Below are 25,487 nucleotides of genomic sequence, written 5' to 3'. Positions count from 1 at the left end.
ATACAAGGGACTATCCCAGAGGCTGATGACAAAGTTCAAAATGTTTTTCGACCGTTCGCAAAGGCCTACATTCCAAAATTAAATAAAAATTATTTGAAACTTCATATGATCCGAAAATAAGGCTTATTTTGCCCTATCTCCATTATTTACAAAGATACGGGCGTTAAAAGTTTTAGACTATTTGTTTATAATATTTTCTCTTTTAGACAATGCGGTGGCTCTCTAGAGATCCCTAGCAATACAAGAAACTATCCCAGAGGCTGATGACAATGTTAAAGATATTTTTGACCGATGGCAAAGGCCTACATTTTAAATTAAAAAAAAATATTATTTTAAAATTTGAATGATCCCAAAATAAGGCTTATTTCGCCCCATCTCCATTATTTACGGAGATACGGGCGTTTGAAGTTTTGGACATTTTTTTTTTATAATATTCCGTCCTTTCGACAATGCCTTGGCTCTCTAAAGATCCTTAGCAATACGAGGGACTATCCTAGACGCTGATTACAAAGTTAAAAATATTTTTTGACCGATGGCAAAGGCCTACGTTTCAAATTAAAAAAAAAAATTATTCAAAAATTAAAATGGTCCCAAAATAAGGCTTATTTCGCTTTATCTCCATTATTTACGGAGATACGGGCGTTTGAAGTTTTGTACATTTTTTCTTTTTAATATTCCGTCCTTTTGACAATGCCTTGGCTCTCTAAAGATCCTTAGCAATACGAGGGACTATCCCAGAGGCTGATGACAATGTTAAAAATATTTTTTGACTGATAGCAGAGGCCTACATTTCGAATTAAAAAAAAAATTATTTAAAAATTTAAATGATCCGAAAATAAGGCTTATTTTGCCCTATCTCTATCATTTACGGAGATACGGACGTTTAAAGTTTTACAAATTTTTGTTTATAATATTCCCTCTTTTTGGCAAGGCTGTGGCTCTCTAGAGATCCCTAGCAATAAAAGTGACAATCCCAGACGCTGATTACAAAGTAAAAAATATTTTCCGACTGATGGCAAAGGCCTAAATTTTAAAATTAAAAAAAAAATTATGTAAAAATTCAAATGATCTGGAAATAAGGCTTATTTCGCCCTATCTCCATTATTTACGGAGATACGGGCGTTTGAAGTTTTGTACATTTTTTTTTTTAATATTCCGTCCTTTTGACAATGCCTTGGCTCTCTAAAGATCCTTAGCAATACGAGGGACTATCCTAGAGGCTGATGACAATGTTAAAAATATTTTTTGACTGATAGCAGAGGCCTACATTTCGAATTAAAAAAAAAATTATTCAAGAATTTAAATGATCCCAAAATAAGGCTTATTTCGCCCTATCTCCATTATTTACGAAGATACAAGCGTTTGAAAATTTAAAAATTTTTGTTTATAATATTTCCTCTTTTTGGCAAGGCTGTGGCTCTCTAGAGATCCCTAGCAATAAAAGTGACAATCCCAGACGCTGATTACGAAGTAAAAAATATTATTTGACCGATGGCAAAGGCCTACATTTCAAATTAAAAAAAAAAATTATTCAAAAATTAAAATGGTCTCAAAATAAGTCTTATTTCGCTTTATCTCCATTATTTACGGAGATACGGGCGTTCGAAGTTTTGTACATTTTTTCTTTTTAATATTCCGTCCTTTTGACAATGCCTTGGCTCTCTAAAGATCCTTAGCAATACGAGGGACTATCCCAGAGGCTGATGACAATGTTAAAAATATTTTTTGACTGATAGCAGAGGCCTACATTTCGAATTAAAAAAAAAAATTATTTAAAAATTTAAATGATCCGAAAATAAGGCTTATTTTGCCCTATCTCTATTATTTACGGAGATACGGACGTTTAAAGTTTTACAAAGTTTTGTTTATAATATTCCCTCTTTTTGGCAAGGCTGTGGCTCTCTAGAGATCCCTAGCAATAAAAGTGACAATTCCAGACGCTGATTACAAAGTAAAAAATATTTTCCGACTGATGGCAAAGGCCTAAATTTTAAAATTAAAAAAAAAATTATGTAAAAATTCAAATGATCTGAAAATAAGGCTTATTTCGCCCTATCTCCATTATTTACGGAGATACGGGCGTTTGAAGTTTTGTACATTTTTTCTTTTTAATATTCCGTCCTTTTGACAATGCCTTGGCTCTCTAAAGATCCTTAGCAATACGAGGGACTATCCCAGAGGCTGATGACAATGTTAAAAATATTTTTTGACTGATAGCAAAGGCCTACATTTTGAATTAAAATAAAAAATTATTTAAGAATTTGAATGATCCCAAAATAAGGCTCATTTCGCTTTATCTCCATTATTTACGTAGATACGGGCGTTTAAAGTTTTGGACATTTTTTTTTTTTAATATTCCGTCCTTTTGACAATGCCTTGGCTCTCTAAAGATCCTTAGCAATACGAGGGACTATCCTAGAGGCTGATGACAATGTTAAAAATATTTTTTGACTGATAGCAGAGGCCTACATTTCGAATTAAAAAAAAAATTATTCAAGAATTTAAATGATCCCAAAATAAGGCTTATTTCGCCCTATCTCCATTATTTACGAAGATACAAGCGTTTGAAAATTTAAAAATTTTTGTTTATAATATTTCCTCTTTTTGGCAAGGCTGTGGCTCTCTAGAGATCCCTAGCAATAAAAGTGACAATCCCAGACGCTGATTACAAAGTAAAAAATATTATTTGACCGATGGCAAAGGCCTACATTTCAAATTAAAAAAAAAAATTATTCAAAAATTAAAATGGTCTCAAAATAAGTCTTATTTCGCTTTATCTCCATTATTTACGGAGATACGGGCGTTCGAAGTTTTGTACATTTTTTCTTTTTAATATTCCGTCCTTTTGACAATGCCTTGGCTCTCTAAAGATCCTTAGCAATACGAGGGACTATCCCAGAGGCTGATGACAATGTTAAAAATATTTTTTGACTGATAGCAGAGGCCTACATTTCGAATTAAAAAAAAAAATTATTTAAAAATTTAAATGATCCGAAAATAAGGCTTATTTTGCCCTATCTCTATTATTTACGGAGATACGGACGTTTAAAGTTTTACAAAGTTTTGTTTATAATATTCCCTCTTTTTGGCAAGGCTGTGGCTCTCTAGAGATCCCTAGCAATAAAAGTGACAATCCCAGACGCTGATTACAAAGTAAAAAATATTTTCCGACTGATGGCAAAGGCCTAAATTTTAAAATTAAAAAAAAAATTATGTAAAAATTCAAATGATCTGAAAATAAGGCTTATTTCGCCCTATCTCCATTATTTACGGAGATACGGGCGTTTGAAGTTTTGTACATTTTTTCTTCTTAATATTCCGTCCTTTTGACAATGCCTTGGCTCTCTAAAGATCCTTAGCAATACGAGGGACTATCCCAGAGGCTGATGACAATGTTAAAAATATTTTTTGACTGATAGCAAAGGCCTACATTTTGAATTAAAATAAAAAATTATTTAAGAATTTGAATGATCCCAAAATAAGGCTCATTTCGCTTTATCTCCATTATTTACGTAGATACGGGCGTTTAAAGTTTTGGACATTTTTTTTTTTTAATATTCCGTCCTTTTGACAATGCCTTGGCTCTCTAAAGATCCTTAGCAATACGAGGGACTATCCTAGAGGCTGATGACAATGTTAAAAATATTTTTTGACTGATAGCAGAGGCCTACATTTCGAATTAAAAAAAAAATTATTCAAGAATTTAAATGATCCCAAAATAAGGCTTATTTCGCCCTATCTCCATTATTTACGAAGATACAAGCGTTTGAAAATTTAAAAATTTTTGTTTATAATATTTCCTCTTTTTGGCAAGGCTGTGGCTCTCTAGAAATCCCTAGCAATACAAGTGACAATTCCAGACGCTGATAACAAAGTAAAAAATATTTCCCGACTGATGGCAAAGGCCTAAATTTTAAAATTAAAAAAAAAATTATGTAAAAATTCAAATGATCTGAAAATAAGGCTTATTTCGCCCTATCTCCATTATTTACGGAGATACGGGCGTTTGAAGTTTTGGACATTTTTTTTTTTTAATATTCCGTCCTTTTGACTATGCTGTGGCTCTCTAAGGATCCTTAGCAATACAAGGGACTATCCCAGAGGCTGATGACAATGTTAAAGATATTTTTGACCGATGGCAAAGGCCTACATTTTAAATTAAAAAAAAATATAATTTTTTCAAAATTTGAATGATCCCAAAATAAGGCTTATTTTACCCTATCTCCATTATTTACGGAGATACGGGCGTTTGAAGTTTTGGACATTTTTTTTTTTTAATATTCCGTCCTTTTGACAATGCCTTGGCTCTCTAAAGATCCTTAGCAATACGAGGGACTATCCCAGAGGCTGATGACAATGTTAAAAATATTTTTTGACTGATAGCAAAGGTCTACATTTCGAAATAAAAAAAAAAATTATTTCAAAAATTCAAATGATCCCAAAATAAGGCTTATTCAGCCCTATCTCCATTATTTACGGAGATACGGGCGTTTTAAGTTTTGGACATTTTTGTTTATAATATTTTCTCTTATCGGCAATGCTGTGGCTCTCTAGAGATCCCTAGCAATTCAAGGGACTATCCTAGAGGCTGATGACAATGTTAAAAATATTTTTTGACTGATAGCAGAGGCCTACATTTTAAAATTAAATAAAAATTATTTGGAACTTTGTATGATCCCAAAATAAGGCTTATTTTACCCTATCTCCATTATTAACGAAGATACGGGCGTTTGAAGTTTTGGACATTTTTTTTTTTTAATATTCCGTCCTTTTGACAATGCTGTGGCTCTCTAAAGATCCTTAGCAATACAAGGGACTATCTCAGAGGATAATGATAATGTTAAAAATATTTTTTGACTGATAGCAAGGGCCATCATTTTAAATTAAAAAAAAAATTATTCAAGAATTTAAATGATCCCAAAATAAGGCTCATTTCGCCCTATCTTCATTATTTTCGGAGATACGGGCGTTTAAAAATTTGGACATATTTGTTTATAATATTTCCTCTTATCGGCAATGCTGTGGCTCTCTAGAGATCCCTAGCAATACAAGGGACTCTCCCAGAGGCTGATTACAAAGTTAAAGATATTTTTGACCGATGGCAAAGGCCTACATTTTAAATTAAAAAAAAATATTATTTAAAAATTTGAATGATCCCAAAATAAGGCTTATTTTACCCTATCTCTATTATTTACGGAGATACGGGCGTTTGAAGTTTTGGACATTTTTTTTTTTAATATTCCGTTCTTTTGACAATGCTGTGGCTCTCTAAAGATCCTTAGCAATACAAGGGACTATCCCAGAGGCTGATGACAAAGTTCAAAATGTTTTTTGACCGATGGCAAAAACCTACATTTCGAATTAAAAAAAAAAAAATTATCCAAAAATTTAAATGATCCCAAAATAAGGCTTATTTCGCCCTATCTTCATTATCTACGGAGTTACGGGCGTTTTAAGTTTTGGCAATATCTTTAGCCGAAAATTTTAAGTTTGCAGTAATAGTATGGCTTTGTAGACGTCTAGATTAATACAGTAGACTGTCTAGAAGTAATATTTTTGTATTATCTATATTTCTTTAATGCTGGCTAGTGCATAGATTGAGTTCAATACAAAACGGAATTTTTTTCTAATTCAAATGATCTTAAATTATGGCTAATTTTGCTATATTCTTATGTTTACAAAGATCCGAGCGTTACAAGTTTCGGTTATTTTTTTAGCCAAAAATTGTAAATTGGCGGTAATACTATGGCTCTGTAGTCGTTACGATTGATACAGTAGACTGTTTAGAAGTAATATTCGTTAATTATATATTTTCCCAAATGCTGAACAGTGCATAGTTTGGGTTAATTACAAAAAAATTTTTTATAAATTTTAATGATCTCAAACTTATTATTTACGGAGATACGGGCGATTCAAGTTTCGGCTATTATTTTTCCTAAAATTTTTCAGTGAGCAGAAATAGAATGGCTTTGTAGTCGTTTAGATTGATACAGTAGACTGTCTAGAAGTAATATTAGTGGATTATATATTTTTTTAATGCTGGCTAGTGCATAGGTTGAGTTAAATACAAAATAACATTTTTATAAATTTTAATGATCTCTAATTATAGCTAATTTTGCGATATCTCCATTATTTACGGAGATACGGGCGTTTCAAGTTTCGGCTATTTCTTTAGGTGAGAATTCTAAGTTGGCAGTAATAGTACGGCTTCGTAGTCATCTAGATTGACACAGTAGACCGTCTAAAAGTCATATTATTGGTTTATCTATATTTTTTTAATGCTGGTAAGTGCATAGATTGAGTTAAATACAAAAAATAATTTTGCAAATTTTAATGATCTTAAAATACAGCTAATATCTTGACATCTCTCTTATTTACGGAGATACGGGCGTTTTAAGTTTCGGCAATTTTTTCAACAAAAAATTTTTATTTGGCACTATCAATATGGCTTTGTAGTCTTTTAGATAGATACTGTAGATTGTCTAAAAGGATTATTAGAAGATTATATTTTTTCTTACTGCTGGCTAGTGCATAGTTTGATTAAATTCCTAAATAAATTTTTAATAACTTTAATGATCTTATATTTTTTCTTATTTCGCATTATATATACATTATTTACGGAGATACGGGTGTTTTATATTTCGGCTATTCGTTTAGCCGAAATTTTTGACATTACCGTTATATTATGGCTTTGTAGTCGTTCGCAGTGATATAGTTGCCTGTTTTGACGTAGTTCTAGTTGTTAAAATGTTTCTTTAAAGTATCGCCGAAGTTTAGAGTATGTTCATTAAAAAAGAATTATTCTATGATTTGTATGAGCTGAAACTATCGCTTAATTCTCGATGCCTTTGTTATTTAGATATATACATGCGTTCACTGTTCTGGCATTGTTTTAAGAGCAAAATTTTGTGTTTTTAGTAGTGCTATTGGTATGTTCTTTTTCTATTGGCATAGTCAAGGGTGTGTTCGGTGAAAAATTTTTTGTAACACACAGAATTACCAAAACTTATTGTCAAAGTTACACAAAGATTTTTTTTTTATTTTATTTTTTTCTTATATTAAGATTCTCAAATTTTCTTATTGATTGTAAAACAACTTTTTGTATACGGCTGATGTACTTTTCATTAATGTATTTTATTGCGAGACAATAAAATTTGAAGGAAAAAAAAAGGAGCAAAAGCCAAATTGAACGGTGTTACATTGATTGTTGAACTTTGATCAAGTATAGGGGTGAGAGATGAAAAAATAGCAAAGCTCCAAGAGGGAAGGACCTTCGAAAGACAAACCTGACGCGGCTTGATTGGCGGCGGCGGCGGTGGCGGATGAGGCCGGGACGACGAATGAGTTGTGATGAGCTGTTGGTGGGCTAGGGTAGCAGTCGGGAGTATATACGGGCGAGCGGCCGAGGTAGTTGTAATGGTTGAGGCTGTTTGCTGCTGCTGCTGATGATGATGAAGTGAGGGTGGCTGCTGCCAGGGCAGCCCTGTTCGAGGCAAGGTTGCCGGCTGCTGCTGCGACTGCTGCTGCTGCGCTTGGCGGGATGCCAGGGTTGGCTGCTGCTGCGGCTGCTGCTGCGGCGATGGCTGCTGCTGCTGAATTGGCTGCTGACTCGGCTGCTGTTGCATTGATACAGTTGGATGATGCTGCTGCAATTGCTGCTGATGGTGGTGCAACAGCTGAGAGGCAGTTGACACCTGGACAGGATGGTGCGAAGCACTGTTGCTGGTACTGCCGAGCGAGGTAACTCGTGGAAGCGTTGAACCGATTGAAGAAATCTTCCGAACTGTCTGTGAAATGAGCTACTGATTATTCGGCCCTTGCAGGGTTGTGGGGTCTATCGAGTGGGACACTATTGCTAGTCAACTCTTTGCGAAAGCAATCCTCAACCCCTAGACCCCCAATAACCACATTAAATATATACATATAATACCATTCTCGGATTGCTTTTGCAAGAGCCTCAACAACGGCTACTTATTATTATTTCCTCTCTTTGTTTAATCACATGTGGAAGGGGAAAATTATTCATCGTATGTGTGCAACGACTGGAAGTTATAAATATATAATTCAGCTCGAGGCATGGTTAATCAAGTGTTGCTAAAGTGTGTGCTAAAAAATAACCAAAGCTCTGATAGCTCAAATAAAACGTACTGGTGCAACGTACACAGTGAAAAATAATGTAAAATTCTGTTGTATGTGTGTTTAATGTGTCGATGATCAAAAAAGTAATTGTGTACACGGAGACAGTGATCTCAGTAATTTTCATTCGTAGTTTAAACTACCACCACTTATCTCCGTGTATAAAAATTGTAGGTGAACGTATGTACGATAGGTAGTTGAAAAAAAAAAAAAAAATTGTTGGATAACGGTAAAACAAATTTAATGATATAGAGTGAAAAATCAAAGGAAATAAAAAAAGCATTGCCATTGGTGATTGGTGAATGTCGAAGCGTAGCTTCCGCGGGTCGGAATGATCACATTACCTGACTTGACGGGCCAGATCTCGAGTAGGTACTTGAGCACGGCGATCGGCTGCTGGAAGTCCAGGGGAGCCCCCGAGTCGTCCGAGTGGAGCATCAGCACAGGACCGAAACATATGGCCAGGCTACCCGGCGACATCTTGTTGCACTGCGATATCACCATTGCCAGATGGTCGAGCAGATAGATCAACGTGCACTGCAAGGCAATTGATTCGAATCAAACAATGTGTCCCCCAACATCACAGTTATACGGGCAATAAAATGATAACGTGTGGGCGTGTGTATACCTTATTAACAGTGGGCAGACAGTCGAGTATGCTGAACATTAACTTTGCATTGCCCTGCAGGTCGTCCGGTATGCAGACCCCGAGCGCGTCGACCATCATCTGGTAGAGGCACTTGGTGAACAGTGGTTCCGGCAGTTCCCTCAAGTAGTCCTTCAACACACCTACAAGAGCCATAACATTATTGGATGCAGTTTTGTGTGTACATATATACTTTGGAGTACTGTTATCAAAGGGTGGTAATTACCAGTTATGACGTTGATGTCCGGCACGTTGTCGGAGGACAGGTCGACCGATCTTGCGTTCCTCTCGAAGGCCTCCCTCAGTATGCGCTTCTTGGTCGCGGATCCGCACAACCTGTACAAGCCTGTCGGACGAAAAGGCAAGAAGTTTAACAGGTCCGCAGGCTCGGGTATGGGTCAAAGGCTAAATGGACAGGTACTTTTAGAATTCAATTTACCAATTATGTCGAGGCCGCGTCTTTCGACCTCCTCGACGCAGCGCCAAACGATTATCGGGACGTTGGGCACGCCGCTGCCACCCATCGCCAGAGCTGTCGACACACCTCCTGGAACCCCGCCAGTTTTGCTCTCCCGAGCCACCTGCGGTACAAATTATTTTTTAATAATAATAATAATAATAATAATAATAACAATAACCTGCTACGTGGATATACGTACAACAGTGTCGAGGTCTATGCCAAAGAGGGGCGCTATCCTCGTGGCGAGGGATATGATGGGCAGTCCCCGCCTGCGGAAAGTTTGGCCGGCGTCGGTGTACTTGAGCCTGAGGTATATGGTGCCCCGAGGCTCGACCTTGACGGCGAGCTGGTGAACGGGCGATTCCCTGAGCAGAGTGGCCAGGTGTACCGAGCCCTTGTAGCAGAGCTTGTGCCTGTACTGGGGATCCCACGAGTAGACGAGGAGGTCCAGCTGCCGGTTGCCCACGAGGTCGAGCTCGAAGCTCTCGTCCCAGTCGAACATGAGGTCGCCCGTGCGCACGACCGTGCGCGCCTTGTGCACCCGGTCGCACTCGAGGACGCAGTAGAGGTCGCGCAGGCTGCAGTTGACGAGGCTTGGTTGGCCCGAGGGTGTCGAGGGGGTTGTGGCCGTGGAGCTCGAGGCGGTCGTCGCGCGCAGACCCCGGCCCGCGAGTAGGTGCACCCATAGGAGGCCGCTCACGCCGGTGGAGAAGTCACCGGGTGCCGAGTTGCCGCCTACCCCGCTGCCGTCCGCTATCGAGCTCAGGAGAGAGCTCGTCGAACTCGGGGTGCCCACTTGCTGCTGCTGCGGCTTTTCCAGCTTGTACTTGAGGAACTCTGGTGGGGCATCATTCGGAGGGTTATTTGGGCTGTTGTATGGTTTTTTTTTTTTCTTTTACAATTGCAATTGAGTTTTCTGTGAGTTTGGAAAATTCGTGGTAGTTGAATCGCTTTTTCGATTGCAATAGGAAAGTAATTGAAGAAAATCTCCGACACAATTTCGCACATCGCTCGGTACTTACAAGCGGCTTTGGTAGAACGCGAGAAAAATCGATTGGGCATCACAGTCGGGATGACGGACGATTTTAATTTGGTTTCGTGTAGTTTGGAGCGAATTTAGTTTTTTTTTTTTTTCTTACTTTGCAGGAAGCAGCAAGAATGTTTTCTTGCTGGATAAGTACAATAATTGCATCGCGTCTGTCAGTGCGTCGAATTGCTCCAACACGTTTTAATCAACCCCCCTTACACTCACCATTGTATGCGATTGAACAAAAAGTGATGAGCAAGTAACTATAGGTAGGCGAAAAAGTACTCGTTGGCAAATAAAGCATGGGGTTTTAACTATAGAGTGAATTTCTTGCAAGGGAGAGAAAGATGTGATTTTCTTTTTATCGGCATTTTCTGCTTTTATCGACACTACGTGAACTTCAAGTATGAAACTTTAATGTTACTGAAATAATGAATGTAAATTAATGAATTGAAACCAACATCATGTAGATAGTATTAAATACCTCATTATCATATTCATTATCATATTGACGAAGTTTTTTTCCTTTACTAAGGGTTTCATCAAGTCATGAAAAATGTATACGCAGTAAACTCTACCAATTATCAAAAACAATTAACGAAACTTTTAGCTGCCGAAAAGATAAAATTTGTCAAAGTACAAATAGAATAGAAGAGAGTTTTTTTTTAAATAACGTGACATTGGTGTCAATTCGATTATTTATCACGATTCTTGGAGCTGTTGTGAGAATCAATCATCATTTTAAATCTCTTAACGTTTTATTTCAATTCATCTCTTTTGGCTGACATAATGAGATAAAAATACGTATTTTTTGAAGATCAGCAAGTCGTGTATTCATGACACTGCCATTTAATGTTTTTTTTTTTTTTTTTTTTTTTTTTTTTTTTTTTTTTTTGTTATGAACGAAAAATTGCCTCTTTGTTGTTTATAATTTTTTTTGTCATTTTGATTCTTCTTGTCATATGTATATTATAGGCCAATGTAAAAAAATTTATTTCGTTAAAATCAATATATTTTCTTGATTACACGTAGGTCTGATATTTAAAGTTTCATTTTGATATGCCAAATTGATTTGGTATTTGTCAAATGAACCAATATATGTAAATATATCCTTTCATTTCCTCGACCTCAAACTTCTGTATGTTCTGAATAAAAGTTCCACGTTACAAAAAATATCTGCCTCTAGAGTTTCATGTCAGCTTTTTTTTTTTTTGTTACATAGAATATCATATAACAATGTGCAGTTGAGATAAAAGTGCTAATACAAGTACTGAAACTCTCTGCTTGTACGTGATCAAAAGTATCAAACAGTCACTGCTTTAAAAAAAAAAAAAAAAAAATTTTCCTTTCAATTTATTAAAAACGAATTTTTTATAACTCCTACATTTTGAAGGTAATGTTATTTACTTATTTTAACGAAAATTAGAAAAAAATTTTTAAGCTTAACGATTTACGTCGACTTAAAAAGTATTTTATTTTATTCATTATTTTTTTTTTTAAGGATTAATTCATCACGCGGTGAAGCCTCTTCATTTGAGATTGGATTATTTACTCAAATTAAACACATGGTTGGTCCAAGCGCGTGATTTAAAAATGTTTTATTTTAAACGAGGTTTTATCGAGCACAATAACACTGTGACAAGCTGTGTATTCAAAATCGATATTGATAATTTGAGCAACTTTGTACCAACACGTACTAACACGTACTAACACACAAATATACGATATTCGTGGAAAAGGTCATGAAACGATTAGCACATTTATATTTGGCAGTGAATAAATGGAACACAGTTACGGTAATAGCACTTTTTTATTAACCTGCAGTAGAAAAGAGACGAATACGCAGCATGAAAACATCCCTCATTTTTCCCTACGCTTAAACGTAGTAAACCAACGAGGGGCCCCAGTTAAAATTGCTTTTTTTTTTGTTGTTTTTTTCTTAACTTTTGTAAAAACGCAAGACAGAGCGTAGTAGTAAATGTATTCCCGCACTCACCGGCAGGATTGATGTCCAGGAGTCTCTGGTCCATGGCCCGGGTGGGCGTGGGCGTGGGTATGCTGCGAGCCTGCTGCTCAAGGTCGAGGATGTTGCGCATCCGGCGGACGTTGTTGGCGCGCTGGCTGGCCGGTCCACCGGTGAGCCCGGCTTTCTGGGTGACGAGCGACGACCTCACGTTCGAGGCCACGGAGGAGGGTCGGGCCCCGAGGGTCCCCGCACCCGAGCCCGCTCTGTGGGCGCTCGACGAGCTTATGGCCGTACTGGCGCGGAGGTTAGCCAGGTTCACCTGCTGGGCGGAGGCGGACCTCGTGGTCAGCCTGTCCAGCGTGCTGCTCGCCATTGGCCGGTACGAACCGTACCCACCGTAGTCGGCCTGGGGAAGTCGCGCGAACACAAACACGAAGGATTGAATTTTTTTTTCAACTTTCGTTGCTGCGCTTTTTGCTTTCAGCTGGGACTATATAGCCTACGTGTCATGTGTGCGGATTTTCTAAAGCTCTAGATGATGATCTACGCGTATGGGTTAATTTAGCAGCTACAGCTCGCAAGCTATATAAAATGGGGTATGTAGTAATGATCAAAGGAGTCGTTACGTGTATATATATATGATGTAACGCCCGCGTGATTGCAAGCTCAAGACTCTATTTCCGTCTTTGAAATTTAATGTCAGGCAAGAGTGTACAGGGTACATCAACTACGAGTGCGTATCAATTACGATTTTGATTGAATCTCGCGCGTTCAATATAATCTTCCCTATGCGGGGTATAACACAATATATATGTACATAATAATGTATGCAGCGTAGCTGTGCGGATCGTGAGTTGTGGCGGCTGGTATCGGAGCCTTTCGAATTCATGCACCGTCGCTTGCACGCGTCACACACATGTTGTATGTATATATATATATACTATATGTGTGCGCGTGTGTCTATAATACAATCTGATTACAGTCGGGACTGCAAATAGCAGCGTGTGTGGGTATACTACCTAGTAGCGTCGGAACTGAAGGAAGGAAGGAAAGTCAGGCTTACGCCAATTACGTACACACACACACATATACAGGTCGTGTGTTATTGTTGCCCCGTAGCGCGGTATATATGTATTTATTGGATGGTGTACGTGTGTTCCGGCGTATTCCTCTCGTTCTATAATTGCTGGTCATAGTATTAAGGTATAGATAGAATGTCGTATGCTTACTAAGTTAAGTACCTGGTTCACGGCCGCGTGGATGTTCTCGGCGCTGTAGGTGTAGCGGGGCGGTCGATTGGCCGTAGATCGTATCTGCTCGTAGAGGGCGGACGTGCTCGGGGTTCGGCTCAACCAGGCCCGGTACTCGTCCGACGTGAAGATGCTCGGCGACGATGGTATCCTACCTGCGATTCGTCGTAACCGATCGCAAGGTTAATTATTTTTGCCCTTAACGATTTTTTCTTTTCTTTTTTTTTTTTTTTTTTTTTTTTTTTTTTTTTTTTTTTTTGTATAGCGCACGCTCGATGGTGCACAATTGTGCTACAATTGCATATTCATACATATACTTTTCCGAATTGGATATTTTAATACATATAATTATATGACATATTCGTCATCACGAGATCGGTACAGTACTACACAGCGCTAGAATAATTAGTAAGTAGTTACGATTACGTATCTGGTCCGTTGCGAGTCGTCCATTGTTTCATTAAAATATCGACTGTAAATATCTAATATGTAAATGCATGTGCCTCTAAACACTAAACTAGTTCACAGCATTGTAACATGAGTAATTTTCGTAAATGAGTAATCGTATGTTGTAATGTACACTGCGGTTACATGTACTAATTGTCGTAAAATTAAATGGTAACCCGTGAGGAGGAAGCACTATGTGACAGTCAAATGTTGCCGCGGAGTGTACATTTATAGTTCAAAAGTTGTTTATGTGTGTATAATCTGCAGAAAAGAAAAAAAAAAAAATACCAACAGGCTAATAACACACAATTAAGTGGCGTCTATCAACGACGAATATAGGAGAAAGGGAGCGCTATCTCGATCAACTGAGGAAAAGACTTTGGAGACTATCATTACAAAATATTTTTCAATCATCAATAAAACAGCACCGATAAACCTGTGCAGTTAAAAGAGATAACAAATCACGCCTGAGATAGCGCTTTCTTCCCCGAACTATCGATATATTTGCGTAAGATGTGATCGAATTGAGAAAAAAAGAACATACATGTACATATAGTGTAAATAATTGTCGTAGAGAAATCGTTAGCGAAAAGAGAAAATATCGATCACCAACAGTCATTAGCTCAAAACGAAAAGACTAAGGCATTAGCGGCGCACTATAACTAATATGTATGTGTACGTATGATGTTGAAGCGCGTGCGGATCAAAAAATGGGTATGTTAATCAAAGTTCCAAGGGAACTTCACTCGTGGGCGTGGCGCGAGGAAAGGCGGAGGAGTAAGGGGGGGTGGGACAATCGTTGTGTGCAGAGTCGTTCAGGGCAATGCCAAGAGGTACTCCTACTTTGAAGTTAGGCCCTTTGGCGCGGCCCTTCAATTCCGGGAGCGAAATTTCCTTGGAGCTGCTACACACCCATTCGAAGTTCCTCTGTGCATATACTCTCTTGTATTGTACACGTATAGGGGGCGTAGGAGCTACTGCTACACTTGTATGTGCACCAGAGCTTGGGGAAACGGATAAGTGGGAGTGTCGATGTATATACGTATAAGGTGTGTACGAACGAGTATAAACCAAAAAAGAGAGAAAGAGGAGAAAAAAGACAGATAGAGAGAGAGAGAGCAGAATTAAATCCTTACCTCGATCCCGTCGCATGGCGGGTAATTCGGGAGCCGAGAGGGCTCCGTCGCTGTCCTCCTGGTCGATCAGACCCGAGGCTACGGTGCTAAGGCCCGGCCTGAGGCTCGGCTGCTGCGGCAACGTCCGGCCGCTGCTTCGCGGCAGCGAGTTCGATCTCAGCCCTAAAACATGCGCGAGAGCTGTCCTTCTCTTTCTTTCCGTCGTGTGATACTGCGATATTGCACCACAACCGGTATATATTTTCTTGAGCCTCGGGCCCCTTTGCGCTACTATTGCGTTTCTACACTCTGAGATTATATTCTATTTGAATGTACCCCCCAAAAATGTTAATGTTAGATGCCGCGACGGGCTCTGATTATTCCTTGGTACTGTTATTTATTAACTTTTTTTTAATTTTTTTATTTTATTTGTATGGTGATAAAGAGAGCCAACTTTTATTTTTCAATGAGAGAGAAATAACTATGACTGATGCCAGCATCACGGCAAACGATGCCAATATCACCCGTGTGCAAAAAAAAAAAAAAAAAAAAAAAAAAAAAAAAAAAAAAAAAAAAAAAAAATGAAAAGACGAGTAAAAGAGCGCTAAAGAAGCCCGAACGACTCGTTGCGTCCTGTGCGAGTACGCGCGGGATACGTGTGCGCGAGAGCGGACGTGGACGTTGCCGTAGGAATTGTTTTTTCTTTCTATTTTTCTTTTTTTTTTTTTTTTTTTTTACGAGCCTCGTGAAACTTTCCACATGCCAGAACTTTTTGTGTACGCGTGTATCACCTCCTGTGACTCAGTGTTTGATCAGCTTCTGGTTTTTTTTCTTTTTTTCTAAATCTATCGTGAATATATGGCTAAGAACTTGCTAAAAACAGACTATGAGAATTAAATATCGAAAAAAGGAGAAATAAAGTACAAACAGTAAAGTTACGTATAGAAAGAAAAAAAAAAAAAAAAAAAAAAAAAAAAAATACACTTAGAGTGCCACATTAGCCGAGTCAGTTGATATTGTAATGTATGTAACGTATAAACGACAACTATATAATATGATAAAGTGTAAGACAATGACGATTGCACATATGATGTTTGTAGTTTCATGAGCACAATGTAAAAAAGAGTAAAAAAAAGTATGCATGTATCTGCTATTAAAGATTATAAAAGAAACGAGGAACAAATCCTCGGGCTTGCCGGATGATGCGCCGCTTTCTTCTTTTCCTACATAAAAAAAAAAAAAAAAACCATGCCGCTCACCTGTGCTCTGTCCAATCTGGGAGCGCGACAGGGTGGCCAAGTGCGACACGGCGCTGCTCTGGGCCGGATTGCCAAGGTTTTGCCTGTAGTAGTAATACGCCGAGCGCGGCGAGCTTGAGCACGTGGCCTCGGTGTCGGAGGCGTAGTCCAAGGAGGGCCGGTGCGCCCGCCTCGACAGCGTGCCAAACTGAGCTTGGCGCTGGGCCGCCGCTACCGCCGCAGCCGTGACCAGGGCGTCGCTCTGGGTCGCGTACCGGCTGCCGTACCGCAGCCCCGACGAGCCTGTGGGCACACACCGATCGGTCATCGATCCCAAATCGAGCAACACTCGAGTGAAGAGTGACTCACCGGTTTTGAGACTCGAGCGCAGGAGCGTGTGCCTGGCCGGGGTCGTGATGCTGGTGTAATCGACTCGGGGTAGGTGTTGGTCGGAGCCACTTCGGGGCATCATGCGGCTCGGGGCGGGGGACGCCGAGTGGGACCCGTAAGCCGTGGAGGTGCCGTAGTGCCGGCCGAGCGTGGCTGTCTGCATGCCGGGGCCGGCGGACATGCGACGCGTGCCGTTGGACGCCATCGTCGGCGGGTAAAACGAGTGGACCTGCGAGAATTGGAATTTAGGAGCCGCTCTCCAAGATCGGATCAACTAATACTTTGGTGTTTTTTTTTTTTTTTCGTTCGTTGTTTTTTTTACTCTCCCGGGCACGGCTTTTCAGCAACGGTTCGATGCTTCGTTTATGTCGCGACGGAGCTCGTTATCCGGACTACCAAGAGCGCGAAGATCTTTTTTTTCTTTTTTTTTTTTTTAATCATAAGGGGATTGAAAGTTTAGTATAATAATTCCCGTTTTTTTAAAGAAACGTCGTTCACGACGACAAATTGGAGAGCAAAAACTCTTTGCAAGGAAATAAATAGCACTTGTTCTCATCGGTTCAAAGGCATCGCAGTCGTTTGATCGAAATATCACTCGGTGCCATCGACTACCCCTCCAAAGGCTGAACAAAGTTTTATTGGATGCTAAAGAGCCGTAAAACGATCTCGCCATCGCGGATCGGTATCATATTTCGTCTTAGTTACGAGCAAGAATTGCAAAACGGTGAAACGACAAATATAATGAACGGAACGAAAGATCGATGCAAATTATTCGTAAAAAATATATGTGGATGTACACACGTATACAAAGTGAAACGAAAAATGGTGAGCCATGCCAGCATACCTACAATGGACGGAGAGGGGCGTTCATGATGTACTACGTAAACGTGCAAAACAACAGACAATAACAACGAGGATGGATTATGGGCTCTCGAGCGGGGGGTTCTATTGCTACGTCACTACGGTGCGTTCGGGACCAAAGGGGTATGATTATCTTGCCAAACTTTTTGATTAATTATCGACGTTTTATCATAAACCGCAGTGTGGCTGTACACCAGCATACCGATGATTAATCTTCAAGTCGATACCAACGGCGCAAAACATCATTAAGAAACGGCGCCTGTATACATACACCTACCCCGAGAGAACGCCATTATTCAATTAACCATTTACCTACCGATAATATTCACATTATATGTTCGTGATACAAATTTTTTTTTTCCAAACTCTTTCTATTGATAATTGCATTAAAAGTTTGTCGAAACAGCTTGAAATCGCATTATTAAAATTGTAACTCCTGTATCATTGTATATGTAAAATCCATCTCGTTATTTTGACAAAGCGGAAAAGTACTTGGTATAATCTCCAAGAGCCCAAAAGGTTCGTAATGGCACGGAGGAAATTCCGCGCGTTCTCTCAGAGAGGAAGGGAGCGTCCGGGGCGCTCGTTTACTCCGAAGGCGACAAAGTGTTGTTATTGTTATTAATACACGTCTCCTTTGAGATGAACGCGCGTAGATGGGCGAGCACAGCTGTTTGGCAAGAGGCTCATCTTTTTACGGTCCAGCGCGCCGCCAGCCATGTATTGCACGTACTCGCGGCGCGCCGCCTCGTCTACTCAATCGTTATATCGTACACAGGGCAACTATGTGGATAATATTAGTGACGGTGGCAGTGTTAGCGATAGTAATAGTATAGTAATAAAAGATTATCAAGAAGATTTGTAAGTGCTATTACCTTCGTGAAATCCTGGGTTTACGATTCAATGGAGCGTTCGTTCATAGAGAGAGAGAACCGACAACACAAGTCCGATATACATACATGTACATATATATATAGGTAAATCGTAATTTAGAGATTGGATTTTCTTTTTTTTTTATCTCTTTCGTTTTATGAGTAGAGTTTTTAGCGTGTGTCGGCCAGCTCGCACTTCCCCCCTCACAATGGTCTTTTTTTTTCTCCAATCGATACCTTCTTTTCCTGTTATCTCTCTTCTTCGTCTGAATTACAACTATATTGTAAAACGCGTGAAGTGTTCCCACCAATATTTTTCATTGTGCAAAAAAATGTGATGCTTTTTTGAAAAAAACATTTTTAACAATACAAATATTGCACTGCAATATTTCTTCAACAACTAATAACAAGTAGTACGAGCTGCCGCTTTTTGGGGGAAAAAAAAAAATTGATGAGTAGATTTTTGCATAAATATATAATAGCGATAAATCGTGGAAAGTGAAGGGCAGGCACAGTGGTGTGTGGTACGGTGCATATAAGAAAAAGTGAAAAATAAAAAGGTGCTCGATCATCCACATCGTCTAAGACATCTATGCGTGTGGGCTAAAAAAGAGACTCCTTCGGAAAAAAAAATTGTGCTTTCAATAGTCATTCGTAAAATATATACTAATATTATATCCAATGCAGAATACAAACAGTCAAACTTGACGGGTTCTCCTCTATTGTATATATGTAGTTATACTCTCACTGGTGCTTTAAATAATATCAAATATTCTGTGCGCGTGGCTCGATTTTCGTTTACGGCTGACGTCTGACCATATCTCGAGTTTTCTACTTGAAACCGATAACCACGTCACTGTGATATATATTACACAGACATAGCGCACGAAAGTCGAACCACCGATTGTAAAAAACAAACATGATAATATAAGTAGATGATGATGATGATGATGATGATGATAACACGACGAGACTGTCGTTTTCCATAAATGTAATATGTACATGGATAAAAAAAAAAAAAAAAAAAAAAAAAAAAAACAGTAGAACAAGTCGAACCTCGACAGACACGCGCGCACACCCACACACTCACTGCACTGTATATGGTGGTGGAATATAGAGTCGAGAGCAGAGAGAAAATACACGAGTGGCAATAGGGAAGGCCTCACCTTCTCGGCTAGGCTCTCGAGGGTCTTGGGGTAGCCGCGCTCGTACGGCTGGAAGTGTTGCGTCGACCCCGGCTTGGGCTGCTGAGTAATGACGGGCGGCGGGGGTGGCTGGTACGTCCAGCCGATGTGGTTCTCGGGCCTCGAGTTGTAGTAAAGGTCGCCGTTGCTGGCCGCGATGTCCTGGCTCGAGCCGAGCCCCGAAAGCCCGAGCTTGGAGCGCGAGGGCAGCATCTCCCGGCCATCGCCGCGCCTCCGACTCGCCGTGTCCCTCAGCTGCTGCGAGCCCCGACAATTACCCATGTGCTCGCTGCTGTCCTCGTCGTCGAGCTCCTTCTTTATCACGACCACGGGGGGCCCCTTGTGCTCGTTAACCCGGTTCATCGGGATTATCTGGTTGATGGGCCCGTGCCTGATGGCGAGCACGAGCCGCCTCGGTATCGACATTATTATCACCACGTCGTCGAGGCTCATGTGCGTCACGTCCACCAGGTTGACCGCCAGGATCTCGTCCATCACCTTTGGTCCGATGACGGTTACAGTGAGGGTGAAGGTTGATACAATTTAAATTACATATACCATCCTAAACACGTGTCGATGAATGGCCTATAGGTATATGTACTTTAACGTGTTGCCGTCAACTACTTTAATATTGTTATTCATTGATGAGCACGAACTGAAGTTGTGTTTATACTTATATGGGAGTATTTCAGTTGTTGATATTGAACACGGATTGAGACGGTGTCAAGGCTAAGTCACGTATAAAAATATACACATTTCATTTTTTTTACAATCGAAAAGATAAATATTTATTTGATTGATGAAATTGAGGTAACATTCTGCTGACTAGTCGTCAGTTTGTGAAAATTTAAGGCACTAACAGCTGCTTTTTTAATTGATCTATCGTTGTTGTTAAAGGGGGTTATGGGTTACAAGAATTATTTCACGAAATAACAGAAACGCCGTTTTATTCATATTTCGTAAATTGACCTTTCGTGTGTATCATTAAAATTATTGGGACATTTTTTTTATTCATATCATACGTGTAACTGTACCATAACTTTCCCAAATTGGTGGGGGGATTTTAATGTGACGAATCATCTACCGTTGAAATTCAATATTGACAGAGATACGAATGAAATTACGTAAATTTTATCTCCGTCCGTATTTTGGAATCAAAGGCTAAAATTGTAAAATAATAAAATTTTCACTGCATCTATTGTACCATTACGTCGTAAGATTTTATCGTATTATTACAGCGAAACAACGATAATTGGTTAAAATTAGTGAGGAAAAAAATCAAATAAGCAATACAAAAAGTTATTAATCTATGATTTAACTATCTATTAAAAAAAGATATGCACGGCATTTCAATAGCAAGTTATTTTACTATAATATTGCGCGAAAAAGATCATTTCTCACACGCAACGAGATGGAACTTGACACCGTTCGACCCATTGATTTCCATTAATCCTCACTGGATTTCAGTAAATTTCGTCCAATTACTCAAACAAATGAATATACATCAGGAAAATGATTAACTACCGATTATTTGTTACCGAATTTTCATCTCCGAACAGCATCAAATTACCACATTTGTACAAACGCGTCAATTTAATACTACGTCAATCAAATGCAGTAACAACAAGCAAAAATTGCATTAAAAACGTGGTACTCGATTTTTCGAGCTATACAATACTATTCACCCGTAGCTCAATAAACTAAACGAAAAAAAAGGGGCCCACTCATACCTTGAGAACACCGCTGCTAAAAACTGCGGTCTGCTCGGCAATCCTAGAGATGAAGACCCCGTCGGACCTGTCCGCGCCGTTACCCTCGCGAATGTACAACCCCAGAGTCTGGCCAGGCCTCTTGATGATCTCGACAAACTGGATCGGCATCTTGGGGTCCTGTGAATACTCCATCTGCGTGCACGAGTCAAGTATACATATATGTTTCTTTTTTTTTTTTTTTTTTTTTCACATCACGCCATAGGGTACACATAAAGCAGTATTGCTCCAAAATGTGTAGGATCTAGATAGTACCTGCGAGGCGATGAACTTTTTCGCAGCCTCGGACACGTGCCTGCCAAGATGTCGGGGCTCGACGATCCTGACCACCATCTCGCCGTGCCTCTCGACCGCCTCGAGGGCCGACGCTGTCGACGCGTCGTGGTCATTCTCGACAGCTTCGATCTGCCGGAATATCTCGCCCGTGATCCCGCTGACCTGAAATTTTTCGTTCGGTCTCTCTTCGCTCTGGGAATACTTGTCCTTTCACATCTAATACAAGGACTACTCTGGAAATCGCCGATTGATTCTGCGATTGGGCCTTTTTTTTCGTTTAAAGGATTTTTTATTTCATCCAAAGTTTAACCAAAAGCCCGATCTCAAAAACGAAAACTCGAAAAGATGTTTGTTTTCAAGGCAATGTCAGTATAGAAGGCATTCGGTGCGATTAATGTACGTGCAAGTGTATATAAGTAAGTCGAAGCTGAGTAAAAGCACGAGTTGGTCCATGCGAGCGGTTGGTTACCTTCCTGAAGTCCGTCTGGAAGACCACAGGGGGAGGCTCCTTCGGGCGCAACTGGTTGACGGGCACCTGCCTCCCTGGACTCGCGCTTATGTCGTTCACTTCCCCCCGCCCCTCCTGCAATCATAAACATATCCAATCGGCCTCGCTTTAGTAACGCCGATTTTCTTTCCCTACAACTATCTACCTTCTCCCCACCACCTCCCCCCCAACCATCCATTGTGTGTCGCTCGCTCCAGTGTTATGCGTGTCACCGTGAAAACTCCCTTCCTCTCCCTTTTCCAATCTCCCACGTTTCCACTGCTCCGACCCAACGAAAAAAGAAAAAATTACAATCCCAACGAGTGTGCTACGATGCAGATTACGAGTCTCTTTTTTCGATTCACCCTATACACGGACCGATTACACTCGCCAAGGGAAGCGGGTTCGATCGACATCGATTAATCCTTGGGGGGGAAAAAAAAAGAAAAAACCACCTCCAACTTTGTACACACGCGTCAAAGTGACAAAGATTCCCCCCATCGCGTCAATTAGCCCTCTCTTGGCTACAGTCCCGAAGGTTTGCTTGAAATTTCCTCGGTGCCGTCTGGAAGCGCGCAAACTTCCACGAGTCAATAGGAAACCCGAGCAGTACGACGGGAGTGAGGGAGGGGGGACAGGCATACGCACATACGTATATAGGCCCACGCGCGAGACCCAATCAGTCAAGGTAAACACAGCACCAGCCTCCAAGAGAGAGGCAGTATGTATATACCAAAAAAACATTTTTTTTTAAAAAACCCCTTTGGCTCGGGTCGCAGCAGCCCTCCCCCCAGCCGGTCCATTATTTCGAGAGAGCGCGCACACGCGAAATAATGACCCGATCCGCGGACGAGCAACAGCTACCGTACACTCTTTCCCAGGAGCGGAGGATCATAACCACCGACCTCTCGTCCGACGCTGGCGCGCACAAGCCGTAGACACCGGGAGCGCAACCCCGTGCACGGCGGCAGCAGGAGCAGCCAGGCCCTGGCACCGCACATCCCGACCGAGTAGGTGGTGGACGTGGCGGTGGGCGGAGGGGGGGCGAGGGCACCGGATCACCGAGCCGAGCTGCAACAGAAGCAGCAGACCTCCAGGGGATGGTGGTTGTCGTGGGTGGACGAGCCAGGAGCAGCCACGGCGGTGGCAACGGCGCGCAGCATCGCGTACAATGTACGCCCGCTTACTATATCCCTCGTCTCTCTCGTGTTTGCGCGAACCCCACCTCCTCCTCCCAGCCCCAGTCACACACATCCAGGAGCAGGTAGGTAGACTCACCCCCCCCCCATCCTATACCCTATCTCTCTCTTTCCTTCCTTCTTTCTCCCTCGTTTTCGACGTCCGGGCTCCTAGTCGTGCGTTCACCCTCTCCCCCTCCCGCCACTCTCCACCCCCTACCCCGACCCTCCTCCTCCTCGCTCGACTCCCATGTATACACAGGTGCGCATGCAGGCGCGCTCACGCACACGCCACGTTGTTGGCCTGTACGAGAATTTCAGGTGCAACGATCGCGAGCTTTCGCCGATGGTATATTATGTGTAGGATACGTGCCCACGCTAGCCGGAGAGACGCAACTTCACTCGCGCGCACTGCACCCCGATTGGAACGTCACATTAACCTCCTCCTCCTCCTCCACTTTTTCGATTTTCTTTCTTTTTCCCCCGTGTGGGTAGGTATATACCTGCTTGCGGTAGAAAAAACAGCCCGTGCCGCCCCTGTCGCACATCGTGCGTCACCACCACCACCACCGTCGCCGCGCTACCCCATGATCACGGCTTATATGGCGGGAAGCTTCGGCCCCGCTGCTGCTGACGATGGCACCAGTCCAGCCTGCAGGTATAGGGGATCCGCCGACTGGAGGAGGCCGTCAACCGCGACGACGACGGTGCTGCTGCTGAGGAAATACACACACGCACTCACACACACGCACACCCACATACTTACTGAGGAAGGGAGGGTGGAAAGAAGAGCTACGAGGGGCTGTAGGTGCGCAGGGGTGGTTTGCGCAGGCGGCTACGGGTACAAGTATATATGTGTAGCAAGCGGTAGTATACTATAGTAGTAGCGCGAGGGAGGTTGGGTCTCTATGGGTTATCGACCCACTGTGACGTCACCTCGTTGCTCTCTACAAACACAAACACACACGAATGCTCGCATACGTGTATACATTACATACATATGTATGTATAAATATGTGTGTACGTAGCGCCTTCGTTGCAACGGTAGATATTATATATACCGTGTGGGCCGTGCAATACCCGACCCCCTTCATTCTTGCTCGACAGCGTATACGCTCTCCATTACTCGAATCTCTACAGCTTCGTTTTACCCCCCTTCCCCGTACACGCGTGTATATATACGGGGTAGGGGGGGAGCTTGGGCAGCTTGATTTTTCGGACCTCCATCGTACTCGAGAATAGGGATAAAATCACGCGCTGATGGCCGGTAATGTATAATAACTAGTAGAAGGGGGGGGGTGGACTTCGCTGCTGCTCGGCATTCATAACTATACGTACGTTGCCTCCACCCGGAGATGTATATAGTATATGCCCCTCGCGAGTTTTAACCCACGTGCGTCGTTACGTATACATGTATAATGATATGTTGATTGGTGTAAGTATATACGGTATGGATATACTCTATACAGGTAAATTAGATCGTTTTATCGGCTATGAGGTATACGTTATACGTATATGTATATGCCCACATTGACGATGAAATATTGTGTTTACAACATTTGACGCTTGGCGTAAATGTAAGCTGCACGATTCGTACGCGTATGTACGGCAATAATTGCAAATCCAAAGTGATTAGTCTCAATTATACAGCATACTCGCGCAATGAAGATGGAACGGGGGCCATACAGTGTACACGTGGGATTATTCACGTGCGATACGGGCTGTATAAATCATTAGACGACGACTCGTTTGAAAATAAACTTTCATCTGGCAGCGATAAGCCACCCCCCCCCCTAGCAAGCGCCATTTCATTCATACACTCCCGCGCAAATGTATCCCACATATCGGTGCCCGTGGATATATACCCATATAGGTGTATATACATAGATACATCGTGTATGTACATTTCCCAGCCATTTGGTTCTCTCTCGCATCTTCACGAGGGGGGAACGGGCGTCCTGCATATCATTATACCCGACGCGGCGTGTCCATCATATCCGCGCGCGTGTGCCATAAACCACCGACCCTGTGACCCCCTTTACTCGTGTCTTTGCGACCGTTGCCTCGTAGCCACATCAGTTTGAGAATATATCCAGCCCCCCCCCCCGCCCGAAACCTCGTTTCCCGTCGATCTCTCGACCCTCCACCCTCTTTCATTTTTCCCTGTGTCCTGGCTCACCTCCCT

The 25,487-nt window shown here is 41.4% G+C and overlaps 1 protein-coding gene across 1 annotated transcript in view; it reads right to left on the bottom strand.

Moving 5' to 3' along the window:
- RhoGAP100F (Rho GTPase activating protein at 100F) overlaps nt 1–25,487 on the bottom strand; it is a 55,256-nt gene that overhangs the window by 13,251 nt on the left and 16,518 nt on the right. The window contains exons 2-17 of the mRNA XM_089592097.1: nt 22,107–22,220; nt 21,617–21,820; nt 21,323–21,481; nt 19,575–20,090; nt 18,412–18,423; nt 16,655–16,904; nt 16,307–16,588; nt 15,069–15,230; nt 13,477–13,640; nt 12,266–12,641; nt 9,442–10,079; nt 9,222–9,363; nt 9,009–9,128; nt 8,765–8,925; nt 8,481–8,673; nt 7,287–7,783 (exon numbers count right to left, since the gene is read on the bottom strand). Coding sequence (XP_089448223.1) covers nt 7,287–7,783; nt 8,481–8,673; nt 8,765–8,925; nt 9,009–9,128; nt 9,222–9,363; nt 9,442–10,079; nt 12,266–12,641; nt 13,477–13,640; nt 15,069–15,230; nt 16,307–16,588; nt 16,655–16,904; nt 18,412–18,423; nt 19,575–20,090; nt 21,323–21,481; nt 21,617–21,820; nt 22,107–22,220 — 3,990 coding nt within the window. The remainder of the gene's footprint in view (nt 1–7,286; nt 7,784–8,480; nt 8,674–8,764; nt 8,926–9,008; nt 9,129–9,221; nt 9,364–9,441; nt 10,080–12,265; nt 12,642–13,476; nt 13,641–15,068; nt 15,231–16,306; nt 16,589–16,654; nt 16,905–18,411; nt 18,424–19,574; nt 20,091–21,322; nt 21,482–21,616; nt 21,821–22,106; nt 22,221–25,487) is intronic.

Source organism: Copidosoma floridanum, unplaced genomic scaffold (assembly GCF_036245765.1).
Source record: "Copidosoma floridanum isolate Cflo_tuat_1 unplaced genomic scaffold, Cflo_Japanese_pri ptg000014l, whole genome shotgun sequence".
Classification (NCBI taxonomy): Eukaryota; Metazoa; Arthropoda; class Insecta; order Hymenoptera; family Encyrtidae; genus Copidosoma; species Copidosoma floridanum.
This window is presented reverse-complemented; position numbering and strand designations above follow the sequence as displayed.